Here is a 15653-nt window from a genome sequence, read left to right on the forward strand (position 1 = left end):
GGAAGTTTGGGGTCATGTTTGTAGATTAGATGGAGGTGTTCCACAAAGTGTTTGCTCTCCCCAAGGCAGAGGAGACCACATCAAATGTAGACTAATTTGTGTGTGCAATTAATTTGCTTTTTACCTGAAAGGAGTATTTTGAACCTTGGATGGTGGGAAGGAAGGAGGGAGGCAAATGGACAGGTGTTTCATCTCTTTCATGGGAAGCTGCTCCAGGAAGGAAAAAGGGGTGTGCATGCGACAGATGGAACAGCCCTTTTGGAATGCTGAAAGGGGAGCACAAGACACGTTTGGTGGTTTTTGCGCTAAATAGTTGAGGATGATCCAATGAAGGTGAGATTGGTGGTGTGGAAAGGGATTATGGTTCTGGAGGGAAGGGAAGATGTGAGAACAAAGTGCGGGAAATGGAACAGGCATGGTTCCTGTCAGAATGGTGCGGGGATCCTAGGTTGAGGGAAAACAAAGATATAACTAAAGCATCGGTATGGAAGGTGACATTTTCATAACAGATGCAACAGAGATGGAGAAACTGGGAGGTTGGATTGGAATCCCTCTAGGAAGCATGGTGAGAGGAATCTAGTTATCTTGTTCGGTATCTGGAAAACCAGTGAGCTTTTGATGGATTTTGTCCCAGAGCCTATCCTCAGAAATGGAGACAAAAGTCAAGGAAGGGAAGAGTTGGGGATGGACCACGCAAAGGAGAGGGAAGGGTGGAAATTGGAAACAAAGATGAAAATTGCCAGGTCGGGGTGAAAGCAGGAAATGGCACTAATACCGTCATCAGTGTAACAGAAAAAGAAGTGAGGGAGGGATACAAGGAAAGTTCCATGAGTCAAACAAAAAGGCAAGCAAAGCAAGGACCCGTATTGGTTCCCAAGGCAACACCTTTTATTTGAGAGAAGTGCAAGGAGCCAAAGGAGAAGTTTTTCAATGTGAAAATAAGTTCAGCCTGCCGGTGGAAGAGGGTGATGGTGGATGGCGGCTAGTCTGGCTTCAGTTTAAGGAAGAAATACAAAGCCCTCTGATCATCTTGGTGGGAGTTGGAAGTGTAGAGAGATTGGATGCCCATGGTGAAGAGGCGGTGGTTAGGGCCCGGAAACTGTTAAAACAACGGAGAGTGCCAAAGAGTCACAGATGTGGGAAAATATATGACAAGGGGAGAAAAGAAGAAATCAGTTCTGTGTGTCATGACCAGACTGAAACGATGATTGTCCCTCTGCCAGCTTAACAGTTTCTAATTTCCTGAACCTAACTATCTCTTTTTAATTTTTGGCAGCATCTGTGGAGAGGAAAACAGAGTTCACATTTTGCTTCCAATTTCCTCCCTTCTTGCACCTTCTATTATTCTGTGATTCATATGGCCCACCTCCAACTCTTCCATTCCTTTCCTTGACATCTCGATTTCCATTTCTGGGGATTGGCTATCGACCAATATCCACTCACTGACTTCAAAAACCACTTTGCTAACTCTTCTTCCCAACCCACTCCCTGCAAGGACCCATTACATTCTCCCAGTTCCTCCAATTCTTTTTTAAAAAAAAAAAATTTTTATTCTCCATTTTCACATTTTCTTCAAGATTTACACCCCACCAATAAACAGTAATGAATACAATGTCAATCCCCTTATTAACAACAACGATCCCATCATCCCCCCAAGCAATGGCCCGCATAACAATATAAGCCTCGAATAAAACAAAACCTCCCAAGGAGAAAAAAAAAGAAAAAGAAAAAGGAATCCGGAATCGCCTATGGTCACCATTGACATATATAATCCACCCCCACCCCAATATTCAACGCCTTCCAATCCTCTAAAGAGTACCGTGAATGACACCCATGAATTGTAGACACACACACCCCCACCACACACAAATTCCTCCCTTCCACTTCCTCTTGTAAACTCCTCCCCCAAACCTCAGTTCCTTCCCCCAACCTTTCACCCCGGCTAGGCTCACCGAAACCAGTTCTACCAGGCTCTGATGGCCGCAGTCCCCCCCGCCACCCCCACTTCACTCCTATTCACTGGTCGACTTAAACTGGCCAGCGTGAAGGTCCCCACCCGGGTCTCTTTCCCTTGCCCGGACACAGGAAAAACCAAGAAATCACCGTCAGCACACAACCCCAGCATACCCACCCAAGCCCCCAAAGAACCATCATTGCAAATGAAAATCCCAACTCCTCCCTTGTCCAAATATACAGCCGTCTGTTCATTTAGTACATACACCAACATGCAGTGAGAAAATAAAGTTACATGAGGCTACATCGGTACCAGACCCGCTCGTGGTCCCAATTCTCAATTCTGCCACAGTCCTTCTGCCTTCGAAAACCCCTCCGCCGCTTCCGCCGTCCCAAAATAAAAGTCCTTGGATTTGTAGGTCACCCTCAACTGAGCTGGATATACTATGCCGCACTGCTCCTTGCTGATGTACAGTGCCTTCTTCACCCGGCTGAAGGCCGCCCACCTCCTCGCTAGCTCCACCGTAAAGTCCTGGTATATGCGTATACCAGCTCCAGCCCACTGCATCTCCCGCTTCTGCTTTGCCCAGCACAGGACCTTCTCCTTCATGCTGTACCTATGGAAACAAACAGTTACTACTCTTGGCGGCTCACTCGGCAACTCGCCTTTGGTATAGGCCTCCATGACCTATGAGCCGGGTCCAGCTCATATCGAGAGGGATCGTCCCCCTCCCCCAATAGCTTTGCCAACATCATGGCAAAATACTCCGTCGGCCTCGGGCCTTCCAGCCCTTCGGGCAGACCCACGATCCTCAGATTCTGCCGCCTGGATCTGTTTTCCAGGTCTTCCATTTTGGCTCGCAGACCCTTGTTGGTCTCTATCACCCTCCGCAGTTCCTTCCCCATTGAGGTGAGTTGATCACTGTGCTGCGATAATGCCTCTTCCAGTTCCTTCAGTGTCTCACCTTGCTCCCGCACCTCCGCCACTGCGCTCGATACTGCCGCCATCACCGGGGCAATCGCCTCCTCCACCAGCACTTTCAATCCCGCCCCCATCTCCTTCTTCATTGCTTCCATGTGCTTTGTGAACTGTTTTTCAAGTTCCACGGCCATCACCTTGGTAATTTCTTCTGCTGTGAGCAATGCGGCCTCCCCTGGTGCCCCAGCCTCCGTTTTCCTTGCAGTCCCCGCGCTGACCTTTCCACTCCCCGGCGGACTTTCATTAACCTCTTTTTTCACGGCCGTTTTTTCCCCTGACTTGTACATCTCTCCTCACTGTGCCTTCTTACTGCTTTTGCAGCCTCCGTTGCCCCTGGGACCGGCCGTTAAGACCCCGAAAATTCTATTCCCGAACAGGAGCCCTCCAGTGTGCGGCTGCCTCCCACCCGCCGTCACCGGAAGTCCAGTTCCTCCAATTCTGATGCATCGTTCTAACGATGCAACCTTCCATACCAATGTTTCTGATGTGCCTTCCTTTATCCTGAAACCAAGGTCCCATCCCACTGTAGATGACGGGGCCCTTGAGTGTGCTGGTCCATTTCCTGCACTTCTGTTCTCACTCCTTCCTTGCAGAGCAATTCCCCTTATACTCAATCCCACCACCCTCCACATTCAACGAATCATCCTGTGTCATTTCCAATAGCATGATGCCAACACCAAGCAGAACTCCCCAACCCCTTGGCATTCCAAGTCATAGAATCTCTACCGTGCAGAAGGAGGCCATTCGGCCGACCGAGTCTGCACCAACCCTCCGAAAGACCATCTCTTCAGGTCCACTCCCCCATAGCCCCACCTAAGGGACACTAAGGGGCAATTTAACATGGCCAATCCACATAACCTGAACATCTTTCGACTGTGGGAGGAAAGCGGAGCACCCGGAGGAGACCCTGGAAAAAGTGCAAACTCCACATAGACAGTCACCCAAGACTGGAATTGAACCCGGGTCCCTGGTGCGGTGAGGCAGCAGTGGTTAGCACTGTTATGCCACCGTGCTGCCTCAAGGAAACAACAGCAAAGGGCGCATCCAGGATTTGAACCCGGGACCTCTTGCAAACTCTCTGAAACACCCAAAGCGAAACACAAATACCCCTAATACAATGGGCGTCCGCTAACCAACGAGTCTCCGAAGGGACTGTTTCCTCCATGACATGGTGCTCCAGTCCTAAATCACCCTCAACACCTCTTCACCCTTCCTAAGGCACCTTCCCATGCAACACCTCTTCCATTCTTTTTTTTAAAATTTAGAATACCCAATTAAGTTTTTCCAATTAAGGGGCAATTTAGCGTGGCCAATCCACCTACCCTGCACATCTTTGGGTTGTGGGGCTGAAACCCACACAGATAGTGACCCTGAGCCGGGATTGAACCTGGGACCTTGGTGCCGTGAGGCAGTGCTAACCACTGTGCCACCATGCTACCCCCCATACCTCTTCCATTCTAACCATGCAAGGACACTCCTTCCAGGTTAAACAGCAATTTTTGTATTTCTTTCAATTTAGTTCATGGGCTGGGTTTGTTGCACAAGGTGTGGGGTTGGATTCTCCACTGCCCATTACAGAGTTCCCGATGTGGCGGAGACTCCAGCATTGGGGAAAAAATAGGATTAGATGCTCCCGTTCCCATCTGGCATCAGGTGGAGGTTCGTGCCCCGTGCCAGTGGGAGGATGCAAATGGATCATTAAGACCCATTTACATCCTATTAATAGGCTGGACACCATTTTCTCCAGCCCTCGTGATTCTCCGGTCCTCTGGGCAGGGAATCATGTGGGCGAGAACTGGTGTTGGTTCTGACAAGTTTATACCTGATGCAGTGGACCTTGCGGTGGGCCAAGGGGGTAACTCTTTAAGGAAGTTGCCCCCCCCCACCCCTCCCAACAATGCAAGACTTGCCCACCAACCCCCACCAGACCTCCCTACCCCGCTTCTAATTAAAGAGACCCCCCACAGAGATCTCCTAATTAAAGAGACACCCCCTCCCCCGAGACCCCTAAATAAAGAGACACCCCCCCAAAGACCCCAAATTAAAGAAGTCAGATATCTTTTTATTTAGGGGGTCTCTGCAGGAGTGGTCTCTTTATTTAGGGGATCTCTTTAATCAGGGGACTTTGGTGAGGGTGGGTTGGGTCACCCTTCTACCAGGGTGAAGGGGAGTGACCCAGAAAATCCTGGGGAGGAGCTGAATTGTATTGCGGGGGAGGGCAGCTGCAGGACCTCGTTATCAGGCTGCCCGCTCAAAATGGCGGCCCGATAGCGTGATTCCCTCAAGAATTCTTCACCATTCTCGCCATGCAAAAATTTGTATGGCTAAGGATTGAGAATCATTTTCTGATTTGTGCTCCCAGCGTGAGCGTAAACCAGGTGCAATTCAGCTCTGGCTGGACAACATAGTCTCTCAAATGAAGAACCCTTCCCATGGTCTCTTCTTCATTGGAGAGACTGAGTCCAGAGTGGGGACCACCTTGCAGACCATCTCTGTTCAGTCTAGAAGAGAGACCTGTGATTAATGTAGGAATTTCAAATATACTGTATTATACGTATTTGGTGCAGTAAGGTTAAAAGTCGGGGTTAGTGCGTGGATGACTGCTGCAGTAGTGATTTTAAAAACCCTGGTTTAAAAGGCAACTATGTTTTTGCAAGCCAGAGGTGCAATTAATGCATTGTAAAAGCTTGGGCTAATGGATTTTTGTCTGGATTAAGATGGTTCGCTGTGGAGTAGTTACCAGGCATTTTGCAGAAAAGCAGTTCAGTTTAGTTTGGCATGTGAGCAGAAGTCAAGCATCTATTCACACTGCAGCTCAAAGATTTAAATGAAGGGAGACCAGAAGCAGATTTTCCTGTGAACAGGATAGGCAGTTCCAACAGTGAGTTGAGACAGACAGGAGTTTGCAGTTGGTTCTGGATGTCAAAATATGAAGACAGTTTCTGAAGACTTCAGCTAGAGATCCTGCATTGTTCTGACAGGATTCAGGGTCTATCACTTAAAACATTCTCAAAGAACATGTAAGATCAAGGAGGAGCTGGAGCGAGTGGGGTGGGTCAAGACGGGGGTATGCCGCTGTGGGGAACGGGCCAGGTGTGGGGTGCAGGCGCGTGGCTGGCCGAGGAGGGGTCATGGCTAGTCGGCGGGGGAGGGAGGGCGGGTAGCCCCCTAATCCGGCTGATAACCTGGAATGTAAGGGGACTGAATGGGTTGGTTAAGCGGGCCCGCGTGTTCGCGCACCTGAAAGGGCTCAAGACGGATGTGGTTATGCTCCAGGAGACACACCTGAAGGTGGCAGACCAGGTAAGACTGAGGAAAGGGTGGGTAGGTCAGGTGTTTCACTCGGGGCTAGATGCCAAAAATCGAGGGGTGGCGATCTTGGTGGGAAAGAAGGTGTTATTCGAGGCAGAATTGAGCATGTTTATACCCAGGAATCTCAGGAATGCTTATTAAAATGGGAATCCTGTGGCCAAATTGTATGGAAAGGGCTAATATTGAAACCACAGTTGCTTTTAACAATTTTACCAAAGTGTAATAGTATTTTTTGATTCATTAAATTTGAATCATTGTAGAAAGTATTTGTAATTTTAAAAAAGTTTGTACTGATCATTGCACTTGAAAATAATGAATTGCTAAAAAGGTGATGTTAAAGCTGCAGAACTTGTGGCAGATAATGTCGAGCATTGTGGCAGATAATGGCGGTAGGTACATAATGGTAAGTGGTAAGTTGCAGGGAGAGAGGGTGGTACTGGTCAATGTGTATGCTCCGAACTGGGACGATGCGGGTTTTATGCGGCGTATGTTGGGTCGGATCCCAGACTTGGAAGTGGGGGGCCTGATAATGGGGGGAGACTTTAACACGGTGTTGGATCCTGCACTGGATCGCTCCAGGTCTAGGACGGGTAGGAAGCCGGCGGCGGCTAGAGTGTTGAGGGGATTTATGGACCAAATGGGAGGGGTGGACCCTTGGAGATTTGCAAGGCCGGGGGCTAGGGAATTTTCATTCTTCTCACATGTCCATAAGGCTTATTCTCGAATCGACTTTTTCATTTTGAGTAGGGCGCTGATAGCGAGAGTAGAGGATACCGAGTATTCAGCAATAGCCATTTCGGACCACGCCCCGCATTGGGTGGACTTGGAGATGGGGGAGGAGGGACCAGCGCCCGCTGTGGCGCTTGGAGGTGGGACTGTTGGCGGACGAGGAGGTGGGCGAGCGGGTCCGAGGAAGTATAGAGAGGTACTTGGAGACCAACGACAACGGGGAGATCCGAGTGGGGATGGTATGGGAGGCACTGAAGGCGGTGGGGAGGGGAGAGCTGATCTCCATCAGGGCCCACAAGGAGCGGGGGGAGAGGGAGAGGCTGGTGGGGGAGATGGTGAGGGTAGACAGGAGGTATGCGGAAGAACCTGAGGAAGGATTGTTGATGAAGAGGCGCACCACCAGGAAGGCGGAGGTGCAGTGGAGGAGGGCCCAGGGGGCGGTCTACGAGTATGGGGAAAAGGCAAGCCGGATGCTGGCGCATCAGCTTCGGAAGCGGGATGCAGCTAGGGAGATCGGGGGAGTGAAGGACAGGGGAGGGAGCGTGGTGCGGAGTGGGGTTGGCATCAATGGGGTCTTCAGGGACTTTTACGAGGAATTGTACCGATCCGAGCCCCCACGGGAGGAGGGAGGGAATTGCCGTTTCCTGGACCAATTGAGGTTTCCAAAGGTGGAAGAGGGACTGGTGGCGGGACTGGGGCCCCCGATTGGGCTGGAGGAGCTGATCAAAGGGATAGGAAGCATGCAGGCGGGGCTGGAATTCTGGCCTTTGTGTCCCTGGTAGCCCGGCGGAGGATTCTCCTTCAGTGGAAAGATATGAGGCCCCCAAGTGTGGAATCCTGGATCAGCGATATGGCAGGGTTCATTAAATTGGAGAGGGTGAAATTCGCCTTGAGAGGGTCGGTACAAGGGTTCTTTAGGCGGTGGCAACCGTTCTTAGACTTTCTGGCAGAACGCTAGACATTGGTCAATGGCAGCAGCAGCTCGGGGGGTGGGGGGGGGGGGGGGGGGTTACTTTATTTTTGTTTATGTTATTTACACTGGAAGGGTCTGAGGGGGTGTATACGCCTGTTGTCTTAAGTCGGGGTGTTAATGTTAATTTATTATTTAGGTACGGGGGGGGGGGGGGGGGGGGTTTGGGGGTTGCTTTTTTAGATTGTGTTTTGCACTTACCCCTGTTGGGTTCTTTTTTCTTTCTCATTTTGTTATTGATATTTTATGAAAACCTTTAATAACAATTATTTTAAAAAAAAAGATATTTTAATTCTGTATTAGTAATAAAATTTAGTTTTAAACACCATATTCCTATTTTGCATGAAATCCCTCCTTGAGCGAGATATCCTTTCCTCACAGTCTTACAAAATTAAAATAAAACATTAGGGTTTCTTGTCCAGTATCCTGGCCACTGTTGGAGTCTGATCCGGGATGGTAATTTACCTTCAACGTCTGGTCATGTCATTTCAATTCTCCACTGCAGTCTCAGTAGAACCGTACCCCCCTATTTTGTGAAATGAAGTTCAAAGTAAGATCAAGGACAGTGGCTCATCTTTCAGTCAGACACTGGACTCACCAAAGCTGAATTCAACAATTTTGGATCCTTGCATCTGCTCCCATTTATTTTTTGGAAAGCAGTTATTGGTGACAATTTGTTTTTTTGCACTTGCTACTCCTCTGGATCCATCTTTTTGTTTCTTTACTTCTCCCTTTACCATCGCCTTTTGCTTTGTCCTATCATCCCTTTTATTACTCAAGACACAAATCCAGTGGCTAAGATCTCCAGCAAAGTTAAAACAATTCAGAGATAATACTGTCAGTTCTGATCAAACACATTTACACGGAAGTTCTTAACATTGTAAGATTGAATTGGTATTGACTATCTCTCACCCTCAGATGTCTGCAACACAACTGTTTTACTGTAAGGTCCAACACCCCCGGAGTTAAAGGCTTTTACTCTTGCATTGTAGGCACTGTTGAACTGAAGTCCATCTACTGTGCACACAGTTTCTTTGCCAACGTACACCTCCTGAAATTCCAAGAACACTAACAGTTAATTAAGAATGCCAATGCATGATCAGAACAACAGTACTTATGGTGTGTATACTTCCCTTGTTGCATAAATGGCACAGGCATACAAATTACAATTACCATATAATGGAGCATCATCCATGACATGAGCCAAGAAACTACTCTGCAAAGCCAAATGCTTTCAGTGTTCATTTTTATGACATTCCTGTCTGCTATTTTGAAATGAAGGTGTTAACCAGTTTTCTTTCAGCATCAAGTGGCTGAACATTAATATTGCAAACAATTTCCAGACAACCATTTTTTTTAATTCTCCAGTTTTATTTCAATATTTTGTCCTGTTACAAATAAAGTGCAAAAATTTATTCCATCTATCCTAGCCAGAAGCAAAGAAATGCAAATATTTAAAATTTAAGAAAAAATCCCTTCTGGATCTCTCGTATGTGGTGACTTTCAACGCCATCCTCCTTCAGAGAGGAAGGAACAGTCAAAAATATAGGATGGAAATTAATTTTGTCTATTTTGGGCATAAGCTGGAATCCTGAGGCTCACCTGATATTGGATCTTGGGCCTGGTTTAATAAGGAGGCAAAGGCGCTGCTCTCTGACATGGCTCCAGACACAGCTTGCCTGATAACAGGACAGAATTTTGGACTGCTGCTAGATGGATGCGGCACTTTGTTGAATCCTGGAGTAGAGGGAAACATGCAGGGGTAGGGGGAAGCAGCAAATTGAGGTAGGGCTGTGATGCCAGGAGAAGATGCTCCCGGTGCCAGAGTGGATAAAATCAACAACTTCCCCTATTGCTGGTGAAGGCGCTATAAAACAGGAAAGTTAGTCTGAGAATAGACAACAGCAGCAGGATTCTCCGACCCCCCACCGGGTCAGAGAATCCCCGGGGGGCGGTGCGAAATCCGCCCCGACACTGGCTGCCGTATTCTCAGGCGCCGGTTTTCGGGCGGGGGCGGGGCTCACGCCACGCCGGTCGGGGGATCGTTGGCAGCGGCCCCCCGGCAATTCTCCAGGCCCCAATGGGCTGAGCGGCCGTCCGTTTTTGGCCAGGTCCACCGGCGTGGGTTAGACATGGTCCCACGCGGCGGAACCTGGCAGGTAAGTCGGCTGAGGCGGTCCTCGGGGAGGGGGGGGGGCTCTTTCAGGGGCTGTTGCCGCCGGAGTGGTTCACGCCGGTTTTCCCACTGGCGTGGGGACTTAGTCCCCAGAAAGGAGAATCCCACCCCAGATATTTAGCCTAGATTTTCTTGCATTTTGCAGAGGGATTCAGCTTTACATGTTTCAATTTATCCAATGGTGATTTAGTAGCCGTCTAGAAACAGCAAGCACCATTATGGTTAACAGTACAGGTCAAGCACAAGTCCTCAGATTCAAATATTGGTACATGTTGTGCCTGTTGTACACCCAAAAATCAGAAGAATACTGAATTTTGCTCATACGTTTTTCTGGTGCTTGACTATCAGTTAAATAAAATATTCTCTAGGGGTTCTGTAGCTAATTTATCTTTCCATTGGACAGCAGCTATTTCAAGCTGAAAGCAGATAAATCTAAATGTTAGTTACCGATTACATTACACACATAACTCATCAGCATGGGAGTCTAATACATTACCATGATTTCAGGAAGATTTGCTTTAGTTTAGAGGTTTATTTGCAGGCAGTCTATTAGTCAGAAGGGTTAATATGCTGAAATCCATATTGAATGATTAATCATTGTGCCATTCACATCAAGCTTACTGATTACTCAAAATATTATTATGTAAGGGCTTAGATCCATTCATTCCTGGTTATTGGACTGGTATTACATGTGGAACATTACACAGGCTTGTGTGTTATTTGGCTGAACCACAGATATGTTGATATGACAGCAAATTGCAAGCAAAATTCATTAACATCTCACCGCAGAGGTTATTTGACAACCGTGAAACAAAGCCTACTTTTTGTTACCATGTATGAAGTACACAAGCTTGAGTTATAGGGTAGAGTTTAGTTTGTTTTCAATAAGCTTTGTTTGCCTGTAGTGGTTTCTATAATATTCAGCAACAACCAATTTGGCAATCAAACCATGTAATTAGAATTGAAATAACAAATGGATTAAATTTTTCTATTCTAGGGACATATAAGAATTGAAATAACAAAGGATTCAATGTTTCTAATATTATAGGGACGTGTTGCCCTGAATATATTGCTCACAATAAACATTGAAACGAGTGCAATTCTCAAACATATTCAGCTCATAATTTGAAATATTCCTATCCAATGTGTAGTGTAAGAGTCCTTCCTGTTTATTTCCTTTGTTCCCATTTCTTTTTTTTTATTATATTGGGCCGTGGACCCATAATCAGAATGTGCACAGTAGAAGAGTGCTTGCCAGGACAGTGTGTTCCTAGGTTTTGTATTTTGGAGGATTAGTGTTCAATTCTGGTCGCCATAGTGTTCAATTCTGGTCGGCACACTACCAGAAGGATTTGGAGGCTTTAGAGAGGGTGCAGAAGAGATTTACCAGGATGTTGCCTGGAATGGAGGGCATTAGCTATGAGGAGCGGTTGAATAAACTCGGTTTGTTTTCACTGGAACGACGGAGGTTGAGGGGCGACCTGATAGAGGTCTACAAAATTATGAGGGGCATAGACAGAGTGGATAGTCAAAGACTTTTCCCCAGGGTAGAGGGGTCAATTTCTAGGGGGCATAGGTTTAAGGTGCGAGGGGCATTTAGAGTAGATGTACGAGGCAAGTTTTTTTACCAAGAGGGTAGTGGGTGCCTGGAACTTGCTGCCGGAGGAGGTGGTGGAAGCAGGGACGATAGTGACATTTAAGGTGCATCTTGACAAATACATGAATAGGATGGGAATAGAGGGATACGGACCCAGGAAGTGTAGAAGATTGTAGTTTAGTCGAGCAGCATGGTCGGCACGGGCTTGGAGGGCTGAAGGGCCTGTTCCTGTGCTGTACTTTACTTTGTTCTTTGGAACAACCAGCCTTGTCGGTGCTGAGTGAATCTTAGGAACCGGTTTTGGAGGAAGTTTTTTCAATTGGCTAACTTGCAACCGGTGTGTTGGACAGGGTCAGTGTTCTGCCTGACAACAGTCAGCGACAGGTTCCAGCGTCATGCTTTCTGTGAGAGCTTGCCAGAAGCCTCTAGATCCTCAAAGGAAGAAGAGCTGTGTTTGCTCGCTCTCTCTGCCGACATTTGCCTTCTGTCTCTATGAGGCTGCAGTGAAGATCATTACAAGCTGAAGGAAAAGAAAATACCCAACTGAAGGCCTAACCTTGAGAAAGAAACTAACTGGAAGACATCCATCTGAATCCATGTTCCAAGTGTATTTATTGTACTTACCTCACCTCTCAACCACCCTTTTCTCTGTGTTGTTTGTCTGTGTGTGATATATATATATAATATACACACACATACAGACACACTGGGGAGGAAAGAGTTAGAAAGGGGCGTGAGTTGGGAATCAGATAATAGATAGCCAGTTGTACTTTTTGCCTATTTAATTATAATTACTGTTAATATTTTTAAAAATAAATGTAGAGAACCCAATTTTTTCCAATTAAGGGGAAATTTTAGTGTGGCCAATCCACCTAACCTCCACATCTTTGGGTTGTGAGGGTAAAACCACGCAGACACAGGGCGAATGTGCAAACTCCACACAGGCAGTGACCTTGGGCCGGGTTCGAACCAGATCCTCAGCACCGTAGGCAGCAATGCTAACCACGGTTCCACCACGCCGCCCCATAATTACTGTTAATTTTATAAAACTAAATTTAGAGTACCACTCACTTTTTCCAATTAAGGGGCAATTTAGCATGGCCAATCCACCTACCCTGCATATCTTTTGGGTTGTGGGGGCAAAACCCACGCAAACAACGGGAGAATGTGCGAACTCCACAGGGACAGTGACCCAGAGCTGGGATCGAACCTGGGACCTCGGTGCCATGAGGCAGCAATAACTACCGTTAATAATAAAATGTTACTTGTTTTTAAATTTTATAAACCTGGTTACTGTAGTCAGTTTAACTCAATGAAAGTCACGGGTTAATATCTGATTAATATAAAATCTAATTTCACCTGTGACTCCGGATCAAGTGGGGATGGATCGGACCACGCACTAGCCCATGGTGTCATAACAGAGCTATGATCATTTGATAACTTTTTGAGTTAAAGCTGGCAAAAGTTATATTATGGTCACTCTTAACTGACATCAAATTTGCTCTGTCTTCCGGGACAGTACTGGAGTCTGTATACTGTTCTTTTATAACAGCAAGAACGCATGGTGAATAAAAATGAATTCAGAAGTAAAATGAAATGGAAATCAGACCAGGGCACATGTCTGAGCTATTGATAACCCTATTGTTCAAAAAGATTATAATTGGATGTTTAGAAGAGAATAATGTTGAAGAATCTATTTAGTGAATGATCAACATGGCTCGGTAAACCTATCAAACAGGGGACGGTTTCCCCAATGCATTGTTCAAGCGAATGCGTTTTTAAAGAAAGCATTTGTAATTTCTCTATGAACAGCAACCAGGGAAAATCTTCCCATAGTGAGCTCCTGAGCCAGACACATCAGGTAGATTCCAGTTACAATCATCAGTCCCTGTCATCATTATTAAAGGACGACTTTCCTAAATTTGAACGGAAGTATTGCGAAAATTTGTTATTTGTTATTTTCAGCTGCAAATATATCATGACAATATGAAAAGTGAAATGCTGACCTGAAAATGTCCACCATTTCCATCATCGAGTTCTAGGATGTAGCCTTCAATCTGAGTCTGGTTGAGTGGTGGTGCCTTCCATGCAAGTGTGGCATTGTTATTGTGAGTACAACATTTCTCCAATTGTAATACTGGGGCAGGTGGCACTGCAGAAGGAACTAAGCACACCTCAGTCTAATTCTGCCTTTGTACAATAGCATTAATAAACCTAAAATCAGTTCCCAATTCCACAAAGGCAATAGTTTCAGAAATGGAGATTTAAAATTACGTTAAGAGGATGTGGTTCAAAGAATTTACACTCAGTTTCAGCTTTATCCATCTATTAACCATATTGACAAGCCTAGATCATGTACTCAAATTGGACAGGATTTTTAACCAATCAACCTTCTGGCACAGAGGAAAGGGTAACATCAAAGAAGCTACAATGACAAACGAGTGATCAATCAATCAGACAGGACAGGGGCCGCAGAGCCTATCGCTCCCATGGGTTGCAACAGCCACCGGTACCCCTGTTGACAGGGATGGGTGGTGAGGATAGAAGCTCCCCGGTGCCACTCACTGATGGGGACAGGTGTGCAGTGTGAAAGGCAACATATCGAGGAGGGGAACGGCTGAGGGGGTGGGTTTGGTGGTACAGGGAGATGGGGGAAGGAGAACATGGGGGTGGAGCTGAAGTGCAAATCAGGGTCACCATGTAAGTCTGTTGGATTTGGATGGGCAAAGGAATACTCCACCCACCCAAGCGAGCAATACTCGCTATCTGCCTGGCCGCAGATGCCATTACGGACGCACAGAGGCTAGAGGCACAGGGCCTGCTCGAGGAGGACCCTGCACAAGAGGAGCCTGCCCCAGAAGAGCAGGGGGCAGCCGGTGAGGCTCCACTGCCGGCCGTCCAATGGGCCAAGGAAGAGGTGTAAAGGAGGTGCTCGCATCAGGCCATATGTATACTGTCAGCGTCTGTCCTTCAAGGATCTGTCAGACTGCCTGTGCCGCCAAAGACTTTGGCACTGTGATGGATGCCTTATGTGCCCAGGCAGCAGACTATATTCAGTCTGGACCAGGCACAGCAGGATTTGCCCCAGATCCAGGGAGTGGTTGATAGCAAACATGTCTCCCTATGAACACTGGGTCATTTGGGGGTGCCTTTCATCAATCGGAAGGGCTTCCACTCCCTGAATATGCAGTCGGTGTGTGACCACCATCATGTAAAGTTCTTGGCATAAACTAAAAGACCCCCTTGCAAGTTTTAACCTCAAGTCATATTACATAATGGGCGGGATTCTCCCGTACCTGGCGGGGCGGGGAGTCTCGTCGCTGAGGAGTGGCGTGAACCACTCCGGCAACGGGCCGCCCCAAAGGATCGGAATCCTCCGCACCTTCAGGGGCTAGGCCCGCCCCAGAGTGGTTTGCTCCTCGCCGGCTGGCGGGGAAGGGGCTTGGTGCCATGCCAACCGGCGCCGAAGGGCCTCCGCCGGCCGGCGCATGCACGGAAGCGCCAGTGTGTGCTGGCGTCATCCCCGCGCATGCGCAGAGGGCTTCCTTTCCGCACCGGCAATGGCGGACCGCTACAGCTGCCGGTGCGGAATAGAGTGCCCCCACGCACAGGCCTGTCTGCGGATTGGTAGGCCCCGATCGCAGGCCTGACCACCGTGGGGGCACCTCCTGGGGGCACCTCCTGGGGCCACATCCCCCCCCCCCTCCCCCCAAGAACCCTGGAGGCCGCCCGCGCCGTCAGGTCCCACCGGTAAGCACCTACTCCAATTTACGCTGGCGGGACTGGCAAAAACGGGCTGCCATTCGGCCCATCGCGGGCCGGAGAATCGCCGGGGGGCCGCTGCCAGCGGCCGCCGACCAGCGCAGTGCGATTCCCGCCCCCGCCAATTCCGGGCGCCGGAGAATTCGGCAGCCAGCGGGGGCGGGATTCACGCCGC

General features: G+C 48.0%; 1 protein-coding gene across 1 annotated transcript in view; it reads right to left on the bottom strand.

The window, feature by feature from the left end:
- Positions 1-15653, bottom strand: part of trim67 (tripartite motif containing 67) — a 68366-nt gene that overhangs the window by 21922 nt on the left and 30791 nt on the right. The window contains exons 6-7 of the mRNA XM_072498469.1: positions 13723-13880; positions 8856-8994 (exon numbers count right to left, since the gene is read on the bottom strand). Coding sequence (XP_072354570.1) covers positions 8856-8994; positions 13723-13880 — 297 coding nt within the window. The remainder of the gene's footprint in view (positions 1-8855; positions 8995-13722; positions 13881-15653) is intronic.

This window comes from Scyliorhinus torazame, chromosome 4 (genome assembly GCF_047496885.1).
Source record: "Scyliorhinus torazame isolate Kashiwa2021f chromosome 4, sScyTor2.1, whole genome shotgun sequence".
In the NCBI taxonomy this organism is placed as follows: Eukaryota; Metazoa; Chordata; class Chondrichthyes; order Carcharhiniformes; family Scyliorhinidae; genus Scyliorhinus; species Scyliorhinus torazame.